This window comes from Haplochromis burtoni, unplaced genomic scaffold, assembly GCF_018398535.1.
Source record: "Haplochromis burtoni strain Fernald_Lab_line unplaced genomic scaffold, NCSU_Asbu1 Contig_35, whole genome shotgun sequence".
Lineage (NCBI taxonomy): Eukaryota > Metazoa > Chordata > Actinopteri > Cichliformes > Cichlidae > Haplochromis > Haplochromis burtoni.
Window position 1 is genome coordinate 1,411,203 of NW_024582396.1, and position 22,156 is coordinate 1,433,358.

The 22,156-nt window shown below is 40.8% G+C and overlaps 2 protein-coding genes across 5 annotated transcripts; both read left to right on the forward strand.

Annotated features, from left to right (window-relative positions):
• Positions 1-1,023: 1,023 nt before the first annotated feature.
• LOC102290876 (SWI/SNF-related matrix-associated actin-dependent regulator of chromatin subfamily E member 1) lies at positions 1,024-14,757 on the forward strand. Of its 4 annotated transcripts, none has more exons than XM_005919254.2 (11): positions 1,025-1,280; positions 1,953-2,003; positions 2,190-2,233; positions 4,150-4,254; positions 5,032-5,112; positions 5,431-5,562; positions 5,767-5,938; positions 10,251-10,423; positions 10,521-10,622; positions 12,419-12,680; positions 13,564-14,757. In XM_005919254.2, exons 2-11 carry the CDS (start codon positions 1,997-1,999, stop codon positions 13,767-13,769), a joined length of 1,284 nt encoding a protein of 427 aa, XP_005919316.1. In that variant the 5' UTR covers positions 1,025-1,280; positions 1,953-1,996; the 3' UTR covers positions 13,770-14,757. The 4 variants fall into 4 exon arrangements, with proteins under 4 accessions (XP_005919319.1, XP_005919318.1, XP_005919316.1 ...); XM_005919255.2 differs by having other exon boundaries at positions 4,150-4,248; XM_005919257.3 differs by lacking the exon at positions 5,431-5,562 and having other exon boundaries at positions 1,024-1,280.
• A 2,837-nt stretch (positions 14,758-17,594) lies between these two features.
• ccr7 (chemokine (C-C motif) receptor 7) lies at positions 17,595-21,506 on the forward strand. The gene is made up of 3 exons (XM_005919258.3): positions 17,595-17,880; positions 19,527-19,576; positions 19,803-21,506. Exons 1-3 carry the CDS (start codon positions 17,727-17,729, stop codon positions 20,865-20,867), a joined length of 1,269 nt encoding a protein of 422 aa, XP_005919320.1. The 5' UTR covers positions 17,595-17,726; the 3' UTR covers positions 20,868-21,506.
• The last annotated feature ends 650 nt before the right edge of the window (positions 21,507-22,156 follow it).

Below are 22,156 nucleotides of genomic sequence, written 5' to 3' on the forward strand. Positions count from 1 at the left end.
GCCATCTAACACCAGAGTAAACTTTCACGTCTGCTTAGTTCCACTGCCTGAGTCTATTTTGGTTTATATGCCTAAGGACTGATTGTGCATTACCAGAGGAGCTTCATGGACTCATTTAAAGTGTCACATGGGATATTCTGCCTCTGGGCATCCACAATCCCACAGATATACCTGGGAGGCCCTGCACAAATGTCTATGTAAAGCCTGCATTGTAACTGAACTTGCAGGAAGCATGTGATCTCCACCCTACCTCCAGATGCACTCTGTTGCAGGTGTGCAAGGTTAAACAAGGTCCTTGCCATGCCTCATTTGGAATCTGTTCTCTGTCTCATCTGTTCAGGTTTCTGGCCTTTTGTGACCTGGAGAGTCAAAGGAAGGTGAAGCACCAGATGAGCTCTGAATGCATATTGTGCAGGAGGCAGGTCATGCAGAAGTAAAATAACCTCTCAAGTGTACAGAGTAAACAGAAAGAAAGAGGGTCACAATGACCACAATCAATTAACAAATTCAAAACAAGAACTATTCAGGCTGAATGGGCCAAATCCCACGGGCTTTTCTTTGTTTTTTTTAGGGAACTCACTATTAGAACTATTGACCTGGGCGGCTCTCAGACAATGTGAACAAGAATGCAAAGTATTTCAGTTCTAACAACATGGGAGCAGTGAATGGGGCAACCTTGAGTTTATCAAAAGCTCACAAGCCTGTGAAGCATCCATAATGCAGCTTATGGTATGGTGACATAAGAAATCATTCCTGATTTTCCCCTATATTGCAAGAAAAACGAGCTTACTGCCTTAAAATGGAAATAATATATGCTTCCCACAGGTGATGGCTGCAGAGCATCTGCACTGACCTGGCTGATTTTTGACAGGGGTGACAATGCAGGTCAGCTTTTCACAATCCGGGAGCAAACTGCATCATGCTACGACGTTGCACATCTGCAGCTTAAATCTAAAGCCACGCAGGGAAAATGTGAAATCCCACTCAGCAGCTCTGTTGTTGCCATATGGTCTTTTTTCCTTCTGAATGCTGGAGGAGAAACGTCTCTGCTGTCACTGCTGCAGCGGTGACAGCAGAGAGCGATGAGCATCAGCATCGAGCCGAGGCACAGCTGTAATAAGGAGAGGGTGGGGGTGCAGTTCTAGAAGATTCTGCAGGAATCATACGAGTGGACCCCATTTCACTGGTTTATTGTGGGAACTGTATTACTAAGCTAGGTGGTTAGCCTTCCCTGCCAAAGCCACAACCTGCACACAGTGGTGGGGACTAAAGGTTTTGGGGTGAGTTTTTTGCCCTTTAGTATTCATGCTTGCAGATTACGTGGGAATTTCAAACAACTGTAAACATGTCGGCTTTGCCTAACGCTGCATGCTAATAATAATCATAGGTGTCATTCTCATTTCTTTAGCTACCAGCTATTCAGCTAGTTAGACGTCAACCGGCTGGTTATTTAGAGCAAACGAACTTATGGGCCAAGCGAACTACAAGAAATGTCAGCTATCACAACGTTAGGAATTTATCAGCCACATTTAAAGTCAGCTCACAACCGTAAATTAAACTTGAGGTTGACTTTTGGCGCAGACAGGCTAACCTAACAGCAAAAGATGTAGCTAGTTAGCGACTTGCTAGTTACGTTATAGGTCGTTTATAGGATGAGCATTGACGAGTCTAACGTCTGCGAACTACGCTCTTCTCCCACCATCATCATATTCACACTTTCATAATCACATAGAGCGGTCATTGATGCTATTTACATTGTGACACAGTGAATTTGCCCCATAGATATTCCGCTTATTAAGTTAGCTTTGAGCTAACGTTGATGCTAGTGGACGTTAGCCTGCCTTGTTGCCTGAATCACCATCAGCATCTCTTTGTTTTACGCTATGTTTGAATCTCCCATTTAATCACTGGGGTATATAATGTTACCCTCCTCATAAATGTGTTTATTGCAGATCCAATGACTGGAACAGACTGATTCATCCTCCTCACTGCAGAAATGTCAAGTAAGACACTGGGAGTGTTTGAAACAGTTAATTATAGTCAGGCTCTTTGTAGGTGATGGTATCTAAATGCATCAGACCTGGTGTTTCAGTTTATCCATGCGAAGTGATATGACAAGAGTTGTGGAAGTTAGATTGGACAGGACTGATTCGCTTTTTTTTTTTTTATTAATTTCTTTCCCGAAACAGAGAGACCATCCTATGCCCCTCCACCTCCCCCTGCCCCTACAACTGTAAGTATTCTCAAATATACATCCACACCCATGGGTTTTTATTTAAAACCTTTCATTCTGTTTCAGCCCCAACTCCAGCCACCCCCTGGGTTTTTTTTATGTCACACAAAATGGAGATTTTTATTTTGTTTTCAGGTACTGGAGGAAATCACAATCATTGATCAGAAATAAATGCAGTTTAAAAAATACTGGGAAAGACTTTCAAGTGGTATGTGGGATTTATAGCAGATTTGCATGTTTTGTCAGGGCCTTGTAGTCGCTCAGGTGCAGTGACAAATATAGAGCATATTTTATTTTTTTTAGACTTGGTCAAAAGAAAGCAATGCACGAAAAGTGGAACTGAAGAGTGAATGAAGAATAACTAAAACTAATAATTAATTAATAAAAAAGATTTAGTATCAGAGTACATCTTAAAGTAAAAGTACTCATTGAGTAGAATCGTATACATGATATTGATTGTATTGGATCATAATGACGGATTCACTGATATTCACACAGCGTCCTACACAAAACGTGTGTGAATCAGAAAGAGATGACCTATGGCTGCATCTCTACTGAAATCCAAGGAGCCAAAGTGCAAATAGAGCTACATGAGTGTACAAACACCATCATGAACGATCATAAAATCTCATTTTAGCTTCGTTTATACATGTTGCATTCAAATAAAACATGTATTTGGCTTTCACGTGATTGCCGTAACCTGTGTAGTTTCTGTGTACTTTGTGTGGGAGAACAGGGAAAGGTGGATCTAATGCTGAGAGGTAGTCAGAAATATCAAACTTACTCTTTGCTCCACATTTAGTTAGGATCCAGCTCACACATATGCAATAAAATGATTGCATCCAAAATATAATTGCATTGAATAAGAAAGCAACATAGATGAACACAGCATCAGCCCCAGACATCAGTTTTAGTTTTAATACCTCATTGAATATGTTTTAAGTTTTGATGAGGAGACACTTAAGCAGGGTCCTGATTGGGTCTTTTCAGTCACACAAATAAAACCAGAATATTAGTGCTAGGCTCATATAGATTTCATGATGACATTTTTTTCCCCAAGATGTCCTCATGTGATACTTTTAGCAACAGTTCTACCAGATAAATGCAATTTAACATTTGCAGCGTTTGGCCTGTTTTATACAAAAAAATAATCTCATATAATAATAATAATAGGCTTACTGGCAAAAACAGTCTTAACACAGTTACTTAACTTTAAAAAATGTTTGTTTGTTTTTTTAAACAGATTTAACTCTAAATGAATTTTGCCCAGTTGCCCAACATGACAGAAATTCAACAAAGTACTCTAATTTATGCTTCAGGAGTAAAAGATTTCTTTTGAGAGGACCTATCAGAGTCTTCTGCTCTGAATCCTTAATTTTTTATACTTTACTAGCCGCAATTTTCAGCCTGTTAGTGCTTGTTGTTAGACTAAAAAGCCACACATAGATCAAGGCAGATATGGAACGGCACCAGGCTCAACAGTGAAAGTCTGTTTCTGATTTTACTGTCGTTTGCACTACAGATACATCTCAAACAATATTATTTGAGATGTATCTGTTGTTAAAGTAGCATTAATCACTTTGGGAAGGGGATAAACTTTATTCCTACTAGGAATAAAAATAATTCAGGAGAGGCAAAATTATGGAGACCAGAGGGGAAGAAATCTCCTCCAGCAAATTACACCAAGGATCTTTAGTACAGTTTGTGCTTGATTTTGTTTAGTCACAGAATGATGTGCTGACACACCACTGCTGTATTTTCCTATAGCACCAGCATGAATTCAAGTTTCTTTATTTTTGCATTTTCCCAGCTTCTTTCATTGGTTTCTTTATTATTTTTTCGTTGTCTTGGGCTTTCCCCTCTTCTTCTTTTAGGTCATTTCTCATTCGTGTTTCTGTCTCATTTGTTTCCATCAGCAAATGCCCAACACCACCGGGTTTGTGGGGTACAACCCATACAGCCATCTGGCCTACAACAACTACAGACTGGGAGGGAGCCAAAGCAGCAACAGTCGGGTAACGGTATGAATATTAACATAGAAGAACAAAACAAATAAATAAAGGCAGTGACTGAAAGTATAAGGCAAACCAGAAAAGCTTGCTCTAGTGAAATGAAGACGCTGCAGATGAGGCCTTTGCAAGCTATAAGACTGACTTTTCTTTGTTTGGAGTAAATCAGATTAGACATAATTTTGCTTTCCTACAGTAGAAACTCATTCCGGTACTGAGACCGAATCAGAAATGATGCATACCATCCCAAACTCCCTCTGCTGCCTCCTTCATACTGCAGACCTGCTAAGAGTCCATCTGTGTCTATTCAAATCCCACCTGCCTTTCAAAGTCTGCATTTCTGACAGCCATGTTAAGTAACCCATGCCATCATGTTGCCATGGCATTAAAGACTTTGCTGCTCGGCATGGCTCTGGCTGCTGAGCAGTAATTTAGTCGCTGCATGCAAGCTGTGGTTGGCTGCCTCTGATAATGGCATTATGTCTCGCACTGAGCAAATCTCAGCTTAAGTGAGATTTTTCTATTTGATTTTTTTCCCCCCACAGTCTGCGTTGTTGCAGTGCACTCTGTGGGCTTTCTTCTTCTTGTTTATACCTCCAAACTGTCATCAATGCAATCGAGTTAAATGATAAGAAGCTCCTTTAATGGATCTTGTGTTTAAACCTGAACATAATCACCTGCTTGTAGCGTCACAAGCTTCAGCCTAGCTTAGCTATAGTGTTTCTGTGGATGCCTCGTCACTGCACAGCAGGCGTATCTCAAGGTGACTCTTTTTCCTTTCTTTACCAGAATTCCTCTGGAATAAATATCCCAAAGCCACCCAAGCCTCCCGATAAGCCACTGATGCCATATATGAGATACAGTCGCAAGGTAGGTACAGTGTTTAACTGCTCCCTTTTGCATCATCATGTGCTCAGCTGGAAGAGAGGGATGCTTTGATTTGAACATAGTTTGCATAGTAAGATGTACATTTTGTCTTGGTAGTTGTTTATCGAGGTAGGTGTGAAGCCAGATTAAGCCAGGAATTACTTAGAACTGTCTACATCACATAGTGGGATTTCTGAGCTTGGAAATGCAGCTTAAAGCACACGGCCTCCTCTGGTTTGTGACCTCTCTGCAAAGAGATAACCACCTATAGCCCCTCCAACCCAACCCAACCCCACACCCATGTCTGGTTCTCATCACCAGGTTTGGGATCAAGTAAAAGCCTCCAATCCTGATCTGAAGCTATGGGAAATTGGGAAGATAATCGGTGGCATGTGGAGGGACCTCACTGATGAGGAGAAACAGGATTATTTGAATGACTACGAAGCAGAGAAGGTTGGTTGTTTTACAAGGGGTGTTTATGGGGTTTTTCCTGATGGGTGACAGTAGATGTGTCCCCGCTAGCTGTGGGTCCCTCCAGTCATCATTCCTTCCTGAATAAACCTCTTTCCTCATCTTGTCCTAGATACAAGGGTCCACATTGTTGTGTCTGCTTGCCTTCTCTGTTTCCTTGTCATTCCTTCATCTTTTCCACTGTAGATTGAGTATAATGAGAGCATGAAGGCCTATCACAACTCGCCAGCCTACCTGGCCTATGTAAATGCAAAAAGCCGGGCCGAGGCAGCTCTGGAAGAGGAGAGTCGCCAGAGGCAGTCCAGGCTGGACAAGGATGAGCCTTACATGAGTATTCAGCCAGCAGAGGATCCAGATGGTAAGGCCCCTGGGCTCTTTAGAGCACTGCCACAGAGTTGTAATTATTGTAGCACGACCACACAGCGTTGCGAGCGCGCACACCCAGAGAATGTGTTATCCCCCCCCCTCCTCCTATAGCGCTACAACCATTAACATCTTTGGTAATGGTACCTTTGAAACGCCATTTCTGCTTTCAAGCTTCCAGCCTGGGACCAAAATTTGCCTTTGTTTTGCACACGTGTTTACATTTTGTAGGTATTTTTGGCAATGGTTAAGACATAATTGCAAAATTTACATTCTTTGCTCTGTTGTTATAAAGCCTGACTGATGCACGCACACACACACACACCATGTTAGACAGAAGCCAGAAGAAGACGTTTGAGTTACACCCACCTCAAGGAAATGATGCTTGTCTGGGGTCTGGCTGAGTTACAGTAGACGATAATGATGCACAGGAAAACTACAGATAAAACCGTTGCTATTTAGAAACACCCCAGACCATAAAAATGTCAAAGCTGGTATCCCAGTGGGCTTTGTTCTTAACAAACTGCACGTACAGCGACGATTAAATAAGATTTAGCTCTCCGGGTGGAGAGAACAGAGATCACTCTTTATTAAAGTCTTCGTGCACTTCTACTCTAAACATCAGTTTGTTGCATTGTTTTTGAACATTAAAATGGGTATTTTTGAGGTGCTGTGGTTTGACTCTACTAGAAAATAACCTGAAACAGTGTTCGACGTGGAGACCTTACCTTTTGAGAAATATCCCACACATTAGTGAGACGTCATTTGTGATCATAGAGAAGCTTAATGCTCTCACATGGCATTCGAAGTGGTAATGGTTTCCTGTTTTTGTGTCTTGAGCACCTATGTGGCAAACGACATTCATTTCTGCTCTCTGGAAAGTTTCAAAAGGTGCACACAGAGGTGCACAGCACCAGCAACCTCAGGTGATACCCAGTGAGCAAGGGCGAAGCTTGCCACAACAAAGTCAAAGCAAGTCTGCTAAATGGAAAAATGGCGAAAACACAGGTGGATTGTTGTTAACGGGTAAGAGTAAATGGATCTCTTTTTAAACATGTATATGGAGTATAAAAATACACTGTTTCCAGCAGAATTGCACTGTATTTGTTTCTGTAATAAAGTTTAGTCCCTTTAAATAAGAAATTACCACAAGCAGTAGGTTCCTCAAACATCCCTGCAATAGTCCCTGCTCTTCTCTGAAGCCTCGGTGAACTCAACAGCACCAGGTCTCCACCTGCTGCAAGGCCTGGTTTGTGGGGCCATTGTTCTCGCAGCGGATTTCCAGAGCAGAACAAGGACGACTGCTTCAAGCTGCAGTTTAAGATGTTGAAGCTGGAGTCTGTCCGACGGCAGGGGGAGGGATTTAAGATGCTTATATTAAGAGCCTTCAATAACTTCCAATGTATAATCATACATCACGTGAAAACTGTGACTTTATCATTGTCTCACATCGTTGTAGAGCAATTCTGGCAGAGTTTCTTTACAGCTTTGCTTCAGTTCATTCAAGTTTGTGGGCGCTGGTTAATGCACAGGATCATGATCAGGTTGAGGTCTGGACTTAGACTGGGACCACCACCATGCATCTTCATTCTATTTCAGTCATTCTGTCGCAGATTTGCTGCTGGACTAGGGATTTACTTCCTGTTTAGTGGCTGAAATCGGGCCAAGCTTTAGTTTGACTGAAGAATTTTTTGCGGTCTGGTCCCGTGGCTGTAAAAAAACAAGCCCAAATCATCAGCCCCCTACCATCGTGCTGACAGTATGAGGAGTTGTGGTGGTGCTCTGCAATCTGATCAAACGTCTCCATTTTGGTCTCATTATTATTATGTCTCGTGGTTTGTTCAGATGCAACTTTAGAAACTTAAGAGAACTCTACCAAACAAGCCATACTTGTTCCGTCTTCTTCTAATTGCACTACGATTATTATGATTAGATTCAAAGATTCAAGATTCAAAGCGTTTATTGTCGTATGTACAGAAGACATAGCATTTCTCTGTGCAGTGAAATTCTTCCTTCTTGCTGTCATAAAGACAAATGAGGACAAAAAAATAATGGAAGATAAATAAGTACAAAAATAAATAAGTGAAGACAAGTGAGGTTTGCAGATGTCGACGTAGATGGATGTACATGTACGTACGCTGATGATTGTTACTTTTATTATTACTACTACACACTTTAAATTTTCTCCTCCACTCATAGTTCACAAGGTTTGTACCATAAATATGCTACTAAAGCTGGATTAATTATTTATTTTTGCTAATCCGATGGTGTTGGAGCTGTGGTAGCAGATTGGTGGTCTTAACGTTGGCTGCTGAAACTATTTTTCATGCATTTTATTTTCTGTGTTGTAGACTTGATGTGGCAGTCATGTGACAACACACTATGTTTTAAACAGGGGAGTATTAAACATTAACGAGTTAAAAAACAAAGCAAAATAACAGATGTGAGATTATGTCGATTAGAGTTTCTGAATGTCGGTTTTGATTAGTTTTCGATTGATTGGCTAACTCTAGTCTGAACTTGGGGTGAAGTTGCTGGGAAGTCGACCCCTGGGAAGATCCTGAACACACCTGAATGCTCCAGACCAGCAAACTTCCAGTGGTGGTTACAGTCGATTACGATCAGTTCATCGGGTGCATGATTAGCAGAACCTGGCTACCACTTTATGCTCTTACTTTCTGTGGAAGGAGACGGTGGATTCCATAGAGTCCTGTAAAAAAGCTGTTTCACTCGACCAAATTTCAAGTCCTGCTAAATGTATATGTCACTCTGTGCCAGGCTGTGTGACATATTACAGTTGATTGTTAACTACCCATCAATTCATTTTCTTTTCTTGGCTGCTGATCGAACCTACCATCACAGGGGATGAGACTGTCACAGCTGACAGGCTAAAAGGCAGGTTACACCCTGACTGCATTATTAATCCATCAGTGTTAACTATTTAACTTACTTAATAATTAGTTTAACTACTTAATATTTGTGGTGCTGACTAGCAAACCTTGACTGGTCATGCACGTCATCTCAAAACCTTTCTAGGAACAAGTCTTGCCAGTCAACAGACATTAATTTTAACACATTATTCAAAAATTAATTTAATTGTGTGCTTAGTGGGAAACAGTCACATCTGATTAAAAAACACATTTTAAATGTCAGAAAACGTTTCAAAGCGTTTTCCACCTGGAGGTCTATGTACAACTCAACAGTTTGTGGTCTAATATAAATTTCCCCACACAACCACAGTTTGTTAATTGCTGAGCACTGAATACATAATTTACTTTATCAGTCAGCGTGAGCTTTGTGACATTTATGGTTAATTTCCACTCATCTGGGCCCATAAATCACTCGCCGTGCTCATATAGAGGAAATGTTTTGCATACAGTGCAGTCTTGGGATAGGTTTTAATTTCTAATGAAAATCTCTTAGGTGGCTGAGCAAAGCCGTGCACACGCACTGCTGCACTTTGACATCTTAACCTGCACTTAAACATCTTATACACACTATTACACACTCACTACAATTACAGGACTCTACACACTGTCACTTCAACAAATGCCACTTAAATGCTCATTGCACAGTTTTGCACAAACTGTATATACCAGCTTGTCTTAAATTCTGTAAATATTTAATGCATTTTTCTTCATTATTATTATTGTTATTTTTCTGTTATTTTCTTCTTAATATAACTGCACACTTTCTATATGTTCATGTAAAGCTGAGGAGCACGAGCCAAAGATTTTCATTATGGGTAAATGTTGCTACACTGCTTATCTGCACATGACAATAAAACTTGAAATTGAGCGAATAGAAACGACGGTTCAAGTCAAAGCTGTAATCGGTGTCAAAGATGCTTTCAGGATTTCTGTGCATTTATTGGGAATACATTCCCAAATCAGTGGTAACAGGGTAATTTAGCATGAATATTTTCTTCAGGCTCTGTTTGTAGGTTTTTACCTTAATGCACAGTCGTCCTGTACTTACAAGACAACACAGAGAAACATTTACTGATGAATGTAAATTGCAGAGTACGGCTTAAAACATCTGTCCACATACTGTGGGTTATAATTGGCTGCCTGTGCCATTCACCTACTTTGCTTAGGGATGTGTTTGGACATAATGGCATATACTTAGCTCGAACTCTGTATAAATATTGAGCCATATCCTCCGTATGTTTACGCCGTCTTCATACATGTTTGCGTGATTCTGTTTGTATTGTTTACGTGGTTTTTTGCTGAAGCCTCTTTTGCTTTGCTTTCTGAAAGGCCCATAAACGTGTACGGCAACAACTCAGATGAGTTTCTTGTCTTCAGATTACGACGACGGGTTTTCTATAAAGCACTTGGCCGCGGCTCGTTTCCAACGCAACCACCGTCTGATCAGCGAGATCCTCAGCGAGAGCGTCGTCCCAGACGTGCGATCCGTCGTCACGACCGCTCGCATGCAGGTCCTCAAACGGCAGGTCCAGTCCCTGATGGTTCATCAGGTAGGATCAAACTGGGATGTTTAAACGCTCACTGACGGCTCTGTTTTTATCAGCTCGTTAATTCCTAACTGTGGTGCCTGCGTGTCTCGTTTCCCAGAGAAAACTGGAGGCAGAGTTGCTTCAGATTGAAGACCGCCATCAGGACAAGAAGAGAAAATTCATCGACGCCACAGAGTCGTTCACAAACGAGCTCAAAAGGGTACGGCGTCTTTTACATTGAACTCTGTCATTGCCTACTTGCACGCAAGCTTCACTTTGCGTGACGTGTGCAGCTCTGGTTATGGGCCTTTCTCCATCTGCCACGCAGGCCCAAGCTGCAGCTAACTCCATCCACATGTTCTGGCAATCATATAGCTGTCATCATTCACAATTTGTAGCCTCCATTATAACTGTTATTTTGTGCAATGGGCTGCAGTTCCCGGTGTGCACAAAAGGTGGCGCCATTTATATTTTACAGAGCTTGTTAAAGAGAACAAGTCTTTAAGTTGACAGACCTGCTGTAGGTGCTCCCTAGACAGCTGTGACATCACATTCAGCCTGCACAAACATGTTAACACCAGAGTTATACTGGTCATGTTTTCCAGTAACTTTTTGTTTCTGTTTTGTTCTTTCTTAGTGTGTTTAGAGCGAGTGTGTTTAGTTTTCACCAGTTTAAGCTTTACAAGTATTAGAATATAAAGGAGGTATGATAACAGGAATTCAGGATACAGATTACAGTACAAACACAACACTTTGTGAATACAGTCAACATCCTGAGTGTCAAAACATCTGCACCAAAGGCTCTGTGACCTGATCCGTGTACTTTCTAACAAGCTGTAATTTTATTTATCCTGCACAGACTTGTTAAAACCACAACCATCACAGGCTTATATTTTCCAGTGAGAACGAAACAGAAATAAAACCTTTTCTTTTTTTTAATTCCACAAGTTATGATTGAAGAAGTTCAAAATAAACAAAACACATTTTGTGTCGGCGGCTGACGTCCTAAAAGACTGAAACCAAGGAAAGTGCCTCAAGATTGTTTTTTAGTTTTTAAATACAGTGTTTCAGTTTTTGTCAAAGTGTAGTTATTATCTTTATTTCATTTTGCTCAAAAGCTTTCAGGTTTAGTTAACTAACCTTTCAACTCCCATTCTGAGTCATATTTAACCTTCCTGCACTATTTACTGAATCAACCAGTCTTTTCACTTGAATTTGAAGCAACTTGTACGTCTTATATGATGTTTTTGAAGAAACAAATACAATTGACTAAAGACATTTTGCAAAGTGATGCACAAAGCTAACCACATGAGCCGGACGTTTAACACAATGGTACAGGTGTTATATTTTATGCATGGTAGCGCAAAATTCGGGCGTCGCTAATCATGTTGATGAAGCACGTTCAGGGTGCGCAGGAAGCAATGGATGGAAACCGTCTGAGGAGTAGGGGGTGGGAAGAGGAGAAAGACACAAATCAGTAATTTCAGATGCAGTTTGAATAAAGGTCATAGAGTGTGTTTTTGTGCATGGCATGAAAGAAGTAGTGTTTAATGTGAGCCTTGTATGACTTGTGCTATGATTTATTCATGAAAGTAGCCACCTTTACATTCCTCATTTACTTGAGTCATACTACAGAAACATGTGAAACATGTTTAAAACTACGATTTACTGCATGCACTGTTCTGTTTCTCTGCTGCTTCTCTGCCACACATCATAAGTACATCACACTGAAAAGAGTGGTGGGTGGAGGACAGCCACATGAGGTTGGAAAGTCCTGATTTAAATACCCCGAAGAGCGTCGTAGAGAGTGTGTAATGAATGTCAAGTACTGTTGTTTTGCCTGTGTGTGTGAGAGAGTTCTGGCAGCGTTGTGTGGTTTATAGAAGAGATAAAACTGTTTTGATGCGTTTGTGGTTTCCAAAAAGAAAATTAGGTTTGTCTTTACAGTTCTGAGAAAACAGTCAGAGGTTTCAAAAATAACTTATTTATTCCACATTTGCTGTTTGTTGTTTTCAGTTGTGCTGCATGAAGGTGGAGGTGGACATGGAGAAGATTTCTGCAGAGATTGCTGCAGCAGAAGAAGCAGCCCGCAAACGGATGGCAGAACGTGAGAAGGATGCAGGAGATCGAGGTGCAAGAGAGGCCCCGACCTGCGTGCTGGCAGAGGAAGACAAACACATTTGTGCAACACATGGCAACAAGCCCCAGCAAAACTCTCTGAGCGAAGGCAGCAACAAGGAAGGCGAGGAGACCGAATCCAGCACTACAGACGCACCAGGTGAGCAACGCTGGACACTAGCCATGGCTTGAGTCCAGCGCAACACTCTGAGCAGCTTAATCTGTGGTTTAATAGCCCGGTTTAATAACACGTTTATATTCTGTGTTTCATATATTTAGACTTTTTCAGACTTCTCAATCTTAATTTGAAAGCTCAGTCCTGTCCAGGGCAATGAGATATGCAGCCATCTATCCCTAAACTCATGTGGCTCTGTTTTGAACTGCAGCTAGTCGTTGTTCGAGTTGGTAGGTCAGTCCAACCAACACTGAGCTGCAGGGACCACCATCACCTCCTGCAGTCCACGAAAAAAAAAAGCATGGGTCTGTCTGCTTTCATGGCTTACCTCTAGTAACTGAAGCCTGAAAATAAAAGCGGTGATGTAAATGCTGTGAGAGAGGGACAGCGTCCGTCATCATGCTGCAAAGTTTACAAGTGATGTCAGAGGCTTAAAGCAAGGCAAGCATGCACTTTGTGTGTGTTCAGACAGCTGTGCCCTTTGCTCATTCAGCTGCACCGTCTCTGTGTCAAGCAAACAAAAATCTGCTTTAAGGTTGTCAAACAGGTGTTTGACATTGACTTTTTTACCTTCACGAGTTTTTAACAAGCACTGCTGACGTCAGATCTCTCAGAGTTTCCTTTGGTTCCGCCTGGGTTCACTGTCTTGGTCTATTTTAGTAGCAAACAACAGTGTAACAGTTCCTTGATCAAGTTCTGCACCAACAGCTTCGCCCTTCCTGCTGCACCACTGAAAACTGCTACCTTCATTCATGAGCCTCCCTTCAATATGAAAATATGTGAACTGTGATTGGAAATGCCATCCCTGCCCCAGAAATGCTGGTTGGAAGATCGACTTAATAACAACAAATATATTTCTTTGATTCAGGGAAGCCAAAGACCTCAGAGGAACTTGAGGCCCACCCCGGCAGCGAAGAGGGGGCGTCAGAGGACAAAGAGAGCGTCCCAGAGGGAGCCATGGAGGAGGGAACCAGCGACAGCAACACGGGTTCAGAAACCACCTCCGCTCAAACGGAAGACGCCACGACTAGCGAGCCATCAGAGGGGCCCAGCAGGGCGCGAGCAGCCCACTGAGTCCGGCAGCGGGCTGCGTGTGAACTGTCAGGCTGTTGGCCGGGCTGCTGCACTCTGACGATTACAGATATTGCACAGTGTCATCTCAGTTGTCAAAGCACATGAAGAGCATTCAGATGGGCTCGATGTTTAACAAGCCTGAGGCCGAGTTCGAACACTAAGGCTCGCAGACACACTCTGAAAAAAAGAAAAGAAAAGAAAAAAACCTGCACTGGAAGCCGACAAAGCAATGATAAAATCAATGGCTGCTAAATGTGCCACAGAAGCCCATGTGAAAGCACTATGTATTCTCTCCACAGACTGCGTTGCCATTTGGAAGAACCCATACACGCCCTCTTCAGCACATACTGAAACATATCTTTAGCACTCTCTATGGCAGAATCCTGACTGTCGCAATTCGACCGTCACACGAAACAAACATTGCTCAGTGTTATATTGAACTTTGTATTGTTGTGTCATTGTTGCTTTTCTTGTTGTTTTTGCATGTTTTTTAAAATGAGTTGTAAAGAGTGGAGCCAAGTGACCATCTCCTCGGCAGGAGAATATTTGTTTACTCTCTGTATCAGTATTACAGTGGCAGTATTGTCTCAGGAGTTCGTAGTCATTTAGTAGTAGCTATTTTTGTTATTTATTATCAGCTTTTTTTTAAATTATATTTGTGTATCGGTTGTCCTGGGGCCGGCCCAGTCCATCCGTGAGTATATCACATGATCATCAATGCTGTACAATGCTCAACTACCAGTGTTCTCAAGTTTGCTTGCTGTCAATCAAATCAAAAGCAGTATGCTTAGAACATTTGTGTGTTAAGATCATTATTGTGGTTTTCAACAGAAAGCCTTTAAATGTACCGTAATTGTGTACACAGTGTAACGAGGTTTGCTTAAACATGGATTTTCATAAAAAGAGCTTGAAGAACATTCATAAACATGCAGTCTTAAAATGAATTTCCTTTTGCATATTTATACCAATAAAACTTTTCTACCCTGAAGGAAACCGCTCGCTTCATTTTTACCCCTCGGCCACAAAAGGTTGTCGAGGCTTTGTCGTCTCCCTGCCGGGCAGGCGCGTCCGCACCCGAGGTTGTCAGGGATAACTCCAGAACGAAGCATAGTAGGACTTTAGATACCATGGGGGTATCTGCTAAAAATCTCAGACAATTTTGAATCTCAATGACCGTGGCCTAAAGGTCAGAGTTCAAGTTTTCTGAAAATCTTGTTAATGCAATGACTTGAGAACAAAGCAACAAAGGTCTTGATGTTGAATCAACTTTTTGGGAAAGCAACACAGGATTTTGAAATTAATACCGTAGGTATATTTGCCAGAACAGCGGTCCCCAACCAGTCCGTGAGTGGTTTGGTGCCGGGCCATGAGAATTGAGGCTCGGGTGTGAAATTCATGGTTTTCAGGGTTTTTACCTGTGTTGTAGTTGGTTCTTATTTTGAAAGAAACATTTACGCGTTACCATAGCGACCAGGGAGGAGGATGTTACTCTCAATGTTGTTGGTTGTTTCAGGAGGATGCTGCTAATAAAGTTACACAATTACACAGTGAATTCACGTTTATTATTATATTTACAAAATACCACAGTTTTTGTCTCGGTCGTATCATTTTATTTTGTTGTATTTATCCGCGACACCTTAAAGGCCGGTCCGTGGCGCAAAGAAGACCGCTGTGCTGGAAGGCTGAGGATATCACTGGCTGCTGCTGGGATTTGTTATTATGCTTCAGTGAGGGTTGCATTGACAATCCAACACAACGGGCAGCACATTGAACACATTTTATAAGTGGTCAGAAACTTGTGAATAACTCATGAACGAATAAAGTTACGTTGAAACCAAGCACACCATTGTTTTTCTTGTGACATTACCAATAAGTTTGATGTGTCACATGGCCCTCTTCCTATTGAAAAAACAACAGTTTTATCCAAGATGGCCGACTTCTAAATGGCCACCATGGTCACCACCCATCTTGAGGAGTTTGCCCCCTCACATATACTAATGTGCCACAAACAGGACTTTAACATCACCAACCATTCCCATGTTATTACGGTGTATCCATATAAATGGCCCATCCTGTACATTTGGGCTTCAGCTGTATTGAGCTACTAAAACAGCCCAATTTAAAGCCTTCTCTGCTCATTTTCAGCTCCATATTTTTTATTTTCTTTTATACTCTGCTATCTCTTCAAAGTTAACAGTAATCCATTCTCTTGTACTTAGTCTCTCCAGTATAAACGATTGGTTGACTGATTTAAGTGGCTTAAACCTGCATTCTTTCTGACGACCAGAAGGGGGAGAGGCTGCTGGGACTGTGGTGGCAAAAAAAAAAAAAAAAGGACATCAGGTTATACAGAAATTTATAGAAAAAGGGAACTTCTGTTTAAGAACTTTAGTTTTTTGTATTATTAAAAAGGTAATTCTGTCATTTCCATTTGTAATTAGAGTCAGAAAGGATATGCTCATTAGATAATGGCTAATGATTTGTCAATCACAAGTAGAGCAGATTGAGTAGAGAGAAAGTGGCAGCTTGTTGTGACAGACTGATTCAGCTCCACAGGTACCAAAAAACATGCAATAAAATCTTTATAACATTATTTAACAGCAGAATTCTCCATATATAAACAAAGTCAATTCTTGTCTTTCATCATGTGCAGCCACTTCTTGCGCATTAATTACCTGTATGAAGGTGTGTGTGTTTGTTTCTGATTAAGTATTTTGATGTTTTTGTTTAGCTTTTTTAAACAAACACACCAGATATTTTTGAATTCATCTGCACGCTGCTTTTAAATACCTTACTTAAAAGCTGTACTGTTTGATGACAGTACTGTAAAACATTCATGGTGCAGAAATAAGAGCTTCGCCATGGCTCACTGCACTTGCATATATCATTTTCTCCTTTGCACAGTACAGGTAAGGGAAGTGGGTAACATGTGAAGGAATTGTTCTGATTTCCTCTTCCTGTTTTTCATAGCAGCAGTACCCATCATCCTGTTCATCTCCGATCCTGACACAGTAGGTGCTTCGAGTAATGCCACAGATCTGGCAGGAGATTTAAATCTTTGTGCAATGATTTGTAAGGTTTCAGCCTCATAAGGTTGGAAACTAATCACCATCCGATTGACAGATCTGATGGTTTCAACGTGAAAGATGATACGGTGCATTGTAACATGCCACGTTTGTACTGTGGTTAGTACTGCCTCAAGTGAAAGCAACAAACCACAATACCGCAGAGAGACAGGTGTGCAGAAAGCTAGTGCAGATCTTGAGTTAAAAAAAAAGCAGCTCTGTAGGGTTTCACCTCATGTCCAGCATTAGCCCTGAATGTCACAGTAACAGCAGCAAATGTCAATGAAAGCAAAACTATCTTTCAGTATGAACACAAAACATTCAGAGAATTCATCTGTTTCATTCAGCTCTAAGCAAATGCTGATTATTATCAGGTCAAATACGTGTTAGCGCTCAGATTAGTATCTGCCGACTGCAATGTGTAGCTTTGAACTTCAGCCACCCCTTAGGCACAGAATCACTCAAGTTCCTCTGAACTAACATTTGAAATTTTCACAGTGCTTTACGCATCGACACCTACGACTTCTCAGTTAGATACAAGGAACAAAGGGCTGTGCAAAGAAATGTCAATGTTGGCTAGTAGTGTTAACAAATAATTCAACGTGATCAAAACCACCAAACCTGTGCTTTCTTTTTATTCTATAGATCATGTGTAGTGTTACATGGTAGAGTGAAGATTTTGAAGAGGTTATAATCTCTTTATAATAATAATAAAGAGTTGCAGTAGGCAGGTAGGGGTGTGTGTGAGTGTGTGTGAGAGAGAGTTAGGGAGAGAGAAACAAAGAACACCAACTGGCACACACCATCGTAGCTTGAACTCCATCTATATTTCATATGATATCACTGCGCCATTAACTGAAGTTAACTTTTGTGACATGTGGTTTCACTTCACATGTGGTGGTTACCACGTGATGTGGTATCAGGAAAAAAAATTCAGAGACCTGTCAGTGAGAATGAAGGGAAAGCACCATCAAATAGACAGATCTGCGTGTGCAGCGGCTTCACCTACAGTGAACTACCGTCAGCCAACATGACTCCTCTCAGAGGTGAGTAGAGCTTAGAAACATAGTTAAAGGACGTTTGTGTGCGCTGTGATGAATGAATGAATAAATGCAGACAAAAAAAAAATATCAAAAAGATTGTGTTTCTTAAATCTCACGTTTTATATTTTAAAACTAATGATAGCTGCTGTGGCAGTTTCATCTACTATTGAACACTTAACATGGACTTGCATTTTTTTAGTGTGTTAAAGCTGCTTTTTCAAATACTAGAGTCTTTGATTCAGCAACTTTGCAACTACCTGCTTACTGGTGGTAAAATAAAATAATAATAATTGCCTTGCATGGTTTGTTCTAGTATATGTCTGTCGCAAGGTTAGATAAATCACAAGGTTGCATTTGGTGTAATAATCTGGGCAAAGTCGAATGTGGATTCATCCGCTGCGACAGCCCCTTGGGAAATAAAGGAGCAGCTCAAAGTATCATTTTTGAAGAAGCCCAAATTACTAAAAATACACCAGTAGCATTTAAAAGAACTTACATCAACAATTAGGAAATAGAAGCAGATTTTATTGCGGTTGGTAACACTTGTCTTTAGTTTTAAATATTATCAACATATCAGTAATGTCACAATCTATTAAAAGTCTCATTTATCTTAACAGTTTCACTAATCAGATTTGTGAGTAACACAAATAACTTTCATAAGGAAAAAAAAAGAAGGAACAGAGTTTTCCCCGATGGCCACATGATCAAAAGCCCCGAAAACAGATCAGAAAAGATAAAAGATGTAGGCCAGAAGGGGAAAAACTTCTGAAACAGTCTATGATTGTTTGGCAGTAATAAAGAGTCGTTGCAGTCAAACAGTGAAAACAGTTATTGTCAAGTTTTTTACAAGCATAAAATCCCACACATGTAGACAATGTAACAATAATAGAAGAAGAAAAACAAAGAACCAGCTGTTCTCTTATTTACAGTTGGTCACCACAGCGGATGGATCTGCTGTGACAAAAATGTGACAAAGGATTTGTGTTTCTTCCCGAGCTTTCAAATGTTAACCAGTACTATACTAATAATACTTGACAATAAAGCCAAATATCAAATTTCACTCTGGGTTAAAAGCTGACAAATAAACATGAATTTCATGCGTGTTATAAAGGAAATCACCCTAATACCACCAATTAATTTACTTATTTTGGGTTTGATAGCTTGATTAGTTCAAAAGATGTGATCTGTACCACGCACGCATCTGCTGGATTTGTGTAACTCCAATGCAAACTGTTAGTCATGTGCAGAAATACACACACACATGCACATAGTGAAATTGTTAACGAACATATTTCCTTACAGACGGACAAAAATAATACAATCCAGAATAAGTAGACCATTTTTGAGGTGTCCAGGCCCAATACAATATTAAAAACTAATAACACCCTGCTTTGAATTTTGAAGTAGAAATTTAAAGGTCATTCAGCCCTTTATGGCTTGAGGACCAGTTGATTTGGAAGTTGGGTATTATCTGCATAGAAATACATGTATATGGGTTTTCTACTAAACCTCCTTCGCACAGAAGCTGAGGAAGTCCAAAACTAACGTTTGAGCATCTTGAAAAGTCATCGTTTATATGAACACTAAGCTTGTCTCCACAGATCCTATTTCTAAAATAAATAAATAAATAATCTACATTTGTTTTTCAGCTCTCCAGAACTTTCTGCCGACTGTGCTGGTATGGTTAATGACCTCTAAGGTAAGAGAAACACCTCACTGAAGCTCTTCTTCCAGCTGTAAATATGTTTGGGATAAATAGTATTTACCGAACCGCAGTCTTCCCCTGTGGTACCAAGTGCTCCCCCTCCCCCCAGGAAGTGGTGGTGTAAAAGTACAATGTACCAAAGGCAGGTGGCAGGTGTAGTTTTGTCTGATCTGCTCTGTTATTTTACTTCTTTCATGTGTTTTTTGCTCTGTTTTTGCAGCCTTGCTTGTCCGACGATGGAAATTACACAACCACTACATTCACAGATTACAACTTTTCCAGCTTGGATTATAGTGACTTTCCTGAACTCTGTAAGAAGCACTCCAATCGCCAGTTCCGCTTCGTGTTTATGCCCATCTTTTTCTCCATCATCTGCTTCCTGGGGCTGGCAGGAAACATGCTCGTCATCCTCACTTATATCTACTTCAAGCGACTCAAGACCATGACCGATGTGTACCTGCTCAACTTGTCCTTCGCAGACCTGCTCTTCGCCCTGTCCCTCCCCTTTTGGGCAGCCAACTCCATGGTAGAATGGGTGCTGGGTCTAGGGCTGTGCAAAGCCATGTACACCATTTATAAGGTCAGCTTCTACAGCAGCATGTTGCTTCTGTCCCTCATCAGTGTCGACCGCTACTTTGCCATCTCCAAAGCAATCTCTGCTCACCGCCACCGCTCCCAGGCAGTGATTATCAGCAAGTTGTCATCAGCTTTGGTCTGGGTGTTGGCCCTGATCTTCTCTGTGCCAGAAATGGTGTACACCACCATCAATAACAAAACCTGCACCCCTTTCTCCAGCAGCGCTGACCCACTTCGCATCACCGTCCAGGCAACTCAGATTGCTTTGGGTTTTGTCCTTCCTTTCTTGTTTATGACCTTCTGCTACAGCAGCATCCTCAGGACCCTTTACTATGCTCGTAGCTTTGAACGGAATAAGGCCATCAAGGTGATTCTCGCTGTGGTCGCTGTCTTCTTGGTCTTCCAGACGCCTTATAACGTGGTCCTGTTTTGGAACACAGTTCTTACAGCACACGGAGTAACGAACGACTGCAAATACGACAACAACCTCCTCTATGCCACTGACATGACCCAGAGTTTGGCCTTCCTGAGGTGCTGCCTGAACCCCTTTGTTTACGCCTTTATCGGTACAAAGTTTCGTTATGACCTCCTGAAACTACTGAAAGAGTTTGGCTGCATGAGCCAGGAGAGGTTCTTTAGGTATACCTGTGGGAGGAGGCGGAGCTCAGTGCCCACTGAAACTGAGACCACCACCACATTTTCTCCTTAAAACAGCGTCCGTGTGGAGGAGTCAGCACCTTAAGCCTAGTGTTACACACCTGCTTACAAAGAGCTATGGACAATATCAAAGCATATGTTTTTATATGTAGATAGCTTAACTGGGACTTTTGTGGAGGACTGCACAAATAAGCTGAACTAAATTTGGCTCAATCTTAATTTTATGTCGCTGCTTGAAAAAAAAAAGTCTGAATGACACAAATGGATTTCCAGATGTTTTTCTGCTCTCCTTGTTTTTGTATATTTGTTCTAAGGTAGAATATTTCAAGATGTTTGTGATCGTAAAGAAAAATGTCAACAGTATTAAACACCTTACCACACAGTGTTACAAAAAACAGAAAAGTGCATTTTTAGTTAAAAATAGGTTTGATATACACAGAAGTTTGATCTACATAGATTCTTTTTCTTTTTATCACCTGAGTTTATTTCTGTCTGTATCTGTTAAACAACTTTCATGATCATTTTTGCATTTGCTACAATGTATATTATTTCTGTCTGTTTGTGCTTGTTATTCAAAGCAGGGTATATCAAATCAAACTAAAGCCAGCTGTGTACCTTTTATTTGTACTTTTCTCTGCCATTTGTAAATAGCCCAGATTATCAAAACAAGATTAAATATATTAAAACAAGATTCCAGGTGCACTTATTACATCAAAAATAGCAATGGCATATTCAGAGAAATTACAATTAAAAATGTGCACTTTGTCATACTTCATATGCTAGCTGCACAGGATCTGTTGTTCTTTTTTGTCCTGTATATAGTGTTCCAACACTGGAAGCTCACATTAATCATGGTAATCCCTGCGAGCTAAAAGCTCAGGCTTCAGACGTCTCAATCTTGGCACTCACCTGCTCTCTGATATCAGTTTGCAAGGGGCAGCCAATCAGAAAAAAGGTGATGTTAAAGCATGATTCAGATAGTGTATGAAGGTCTAGGATAAACACATAATGCATAGAATAAATAAAGATTATTCTGAATTTTGAATCATGTAAAGTTACTCTAGTATCTACAGTTGTAAAATAATAAAAATATTAAGTTGGAGATTAGTTTGACTATTTCTTATGCAGGGCAGATAAAAAGACAAGTCAAAACAAGAAATACTTTATCACAAGAGTTGAGAAATGAATATGTTACATAAGTCAATCAAATTAAAACACACACACACACACACACACACACACACACACACACACACACACACACACACACACACACACACACACAAAAGTGATGAGATCAATAAATTTAAATATGCCAAAACAAGAAGCTTAAATCCAATC

Bases quoted from the DNA above. Each gene is read 5' to 3' on its own strand.
- ccr7 (XM_005919258.3), top strand. From the start codon at position 17,727: ATGTGGTGGTTACCACGTGATGTGGTATCAGGAAAAAAAATTCAGAGA. The intron at 17,881-19,526 runs GTGAGTAGAGCT...TTTGTTTTTCAG, and splicing joins CAACATGACTCCTCTCAGAG to CTCTCCAGAACTTTCTGCCG. The intron at 19,577-19,802 runs GTAAGAGAAACA...CTGTTTTTGCAG, and splicing joins TATGGTTAATGACCTCTAAG to CCTTGCTTGTCCGACGATGG.
- LOC102290876 (XM_005919254.2), top strand. The intron at 5,113-5,430 runs GTAGGTACAGTG...TCTCATCACCAG, and splicing joins ATATGAGATACAGTCGCAAG to GTTTGGGATCAAGTAAAAGC. The intron at 10,424-10,520 runs GTAGGATCAAAC...CTCGTTTCCCAG, and splicing joins AGTCCCTGATGGTTCATCAG to AGAAAACTGGAGGCAGAGTT.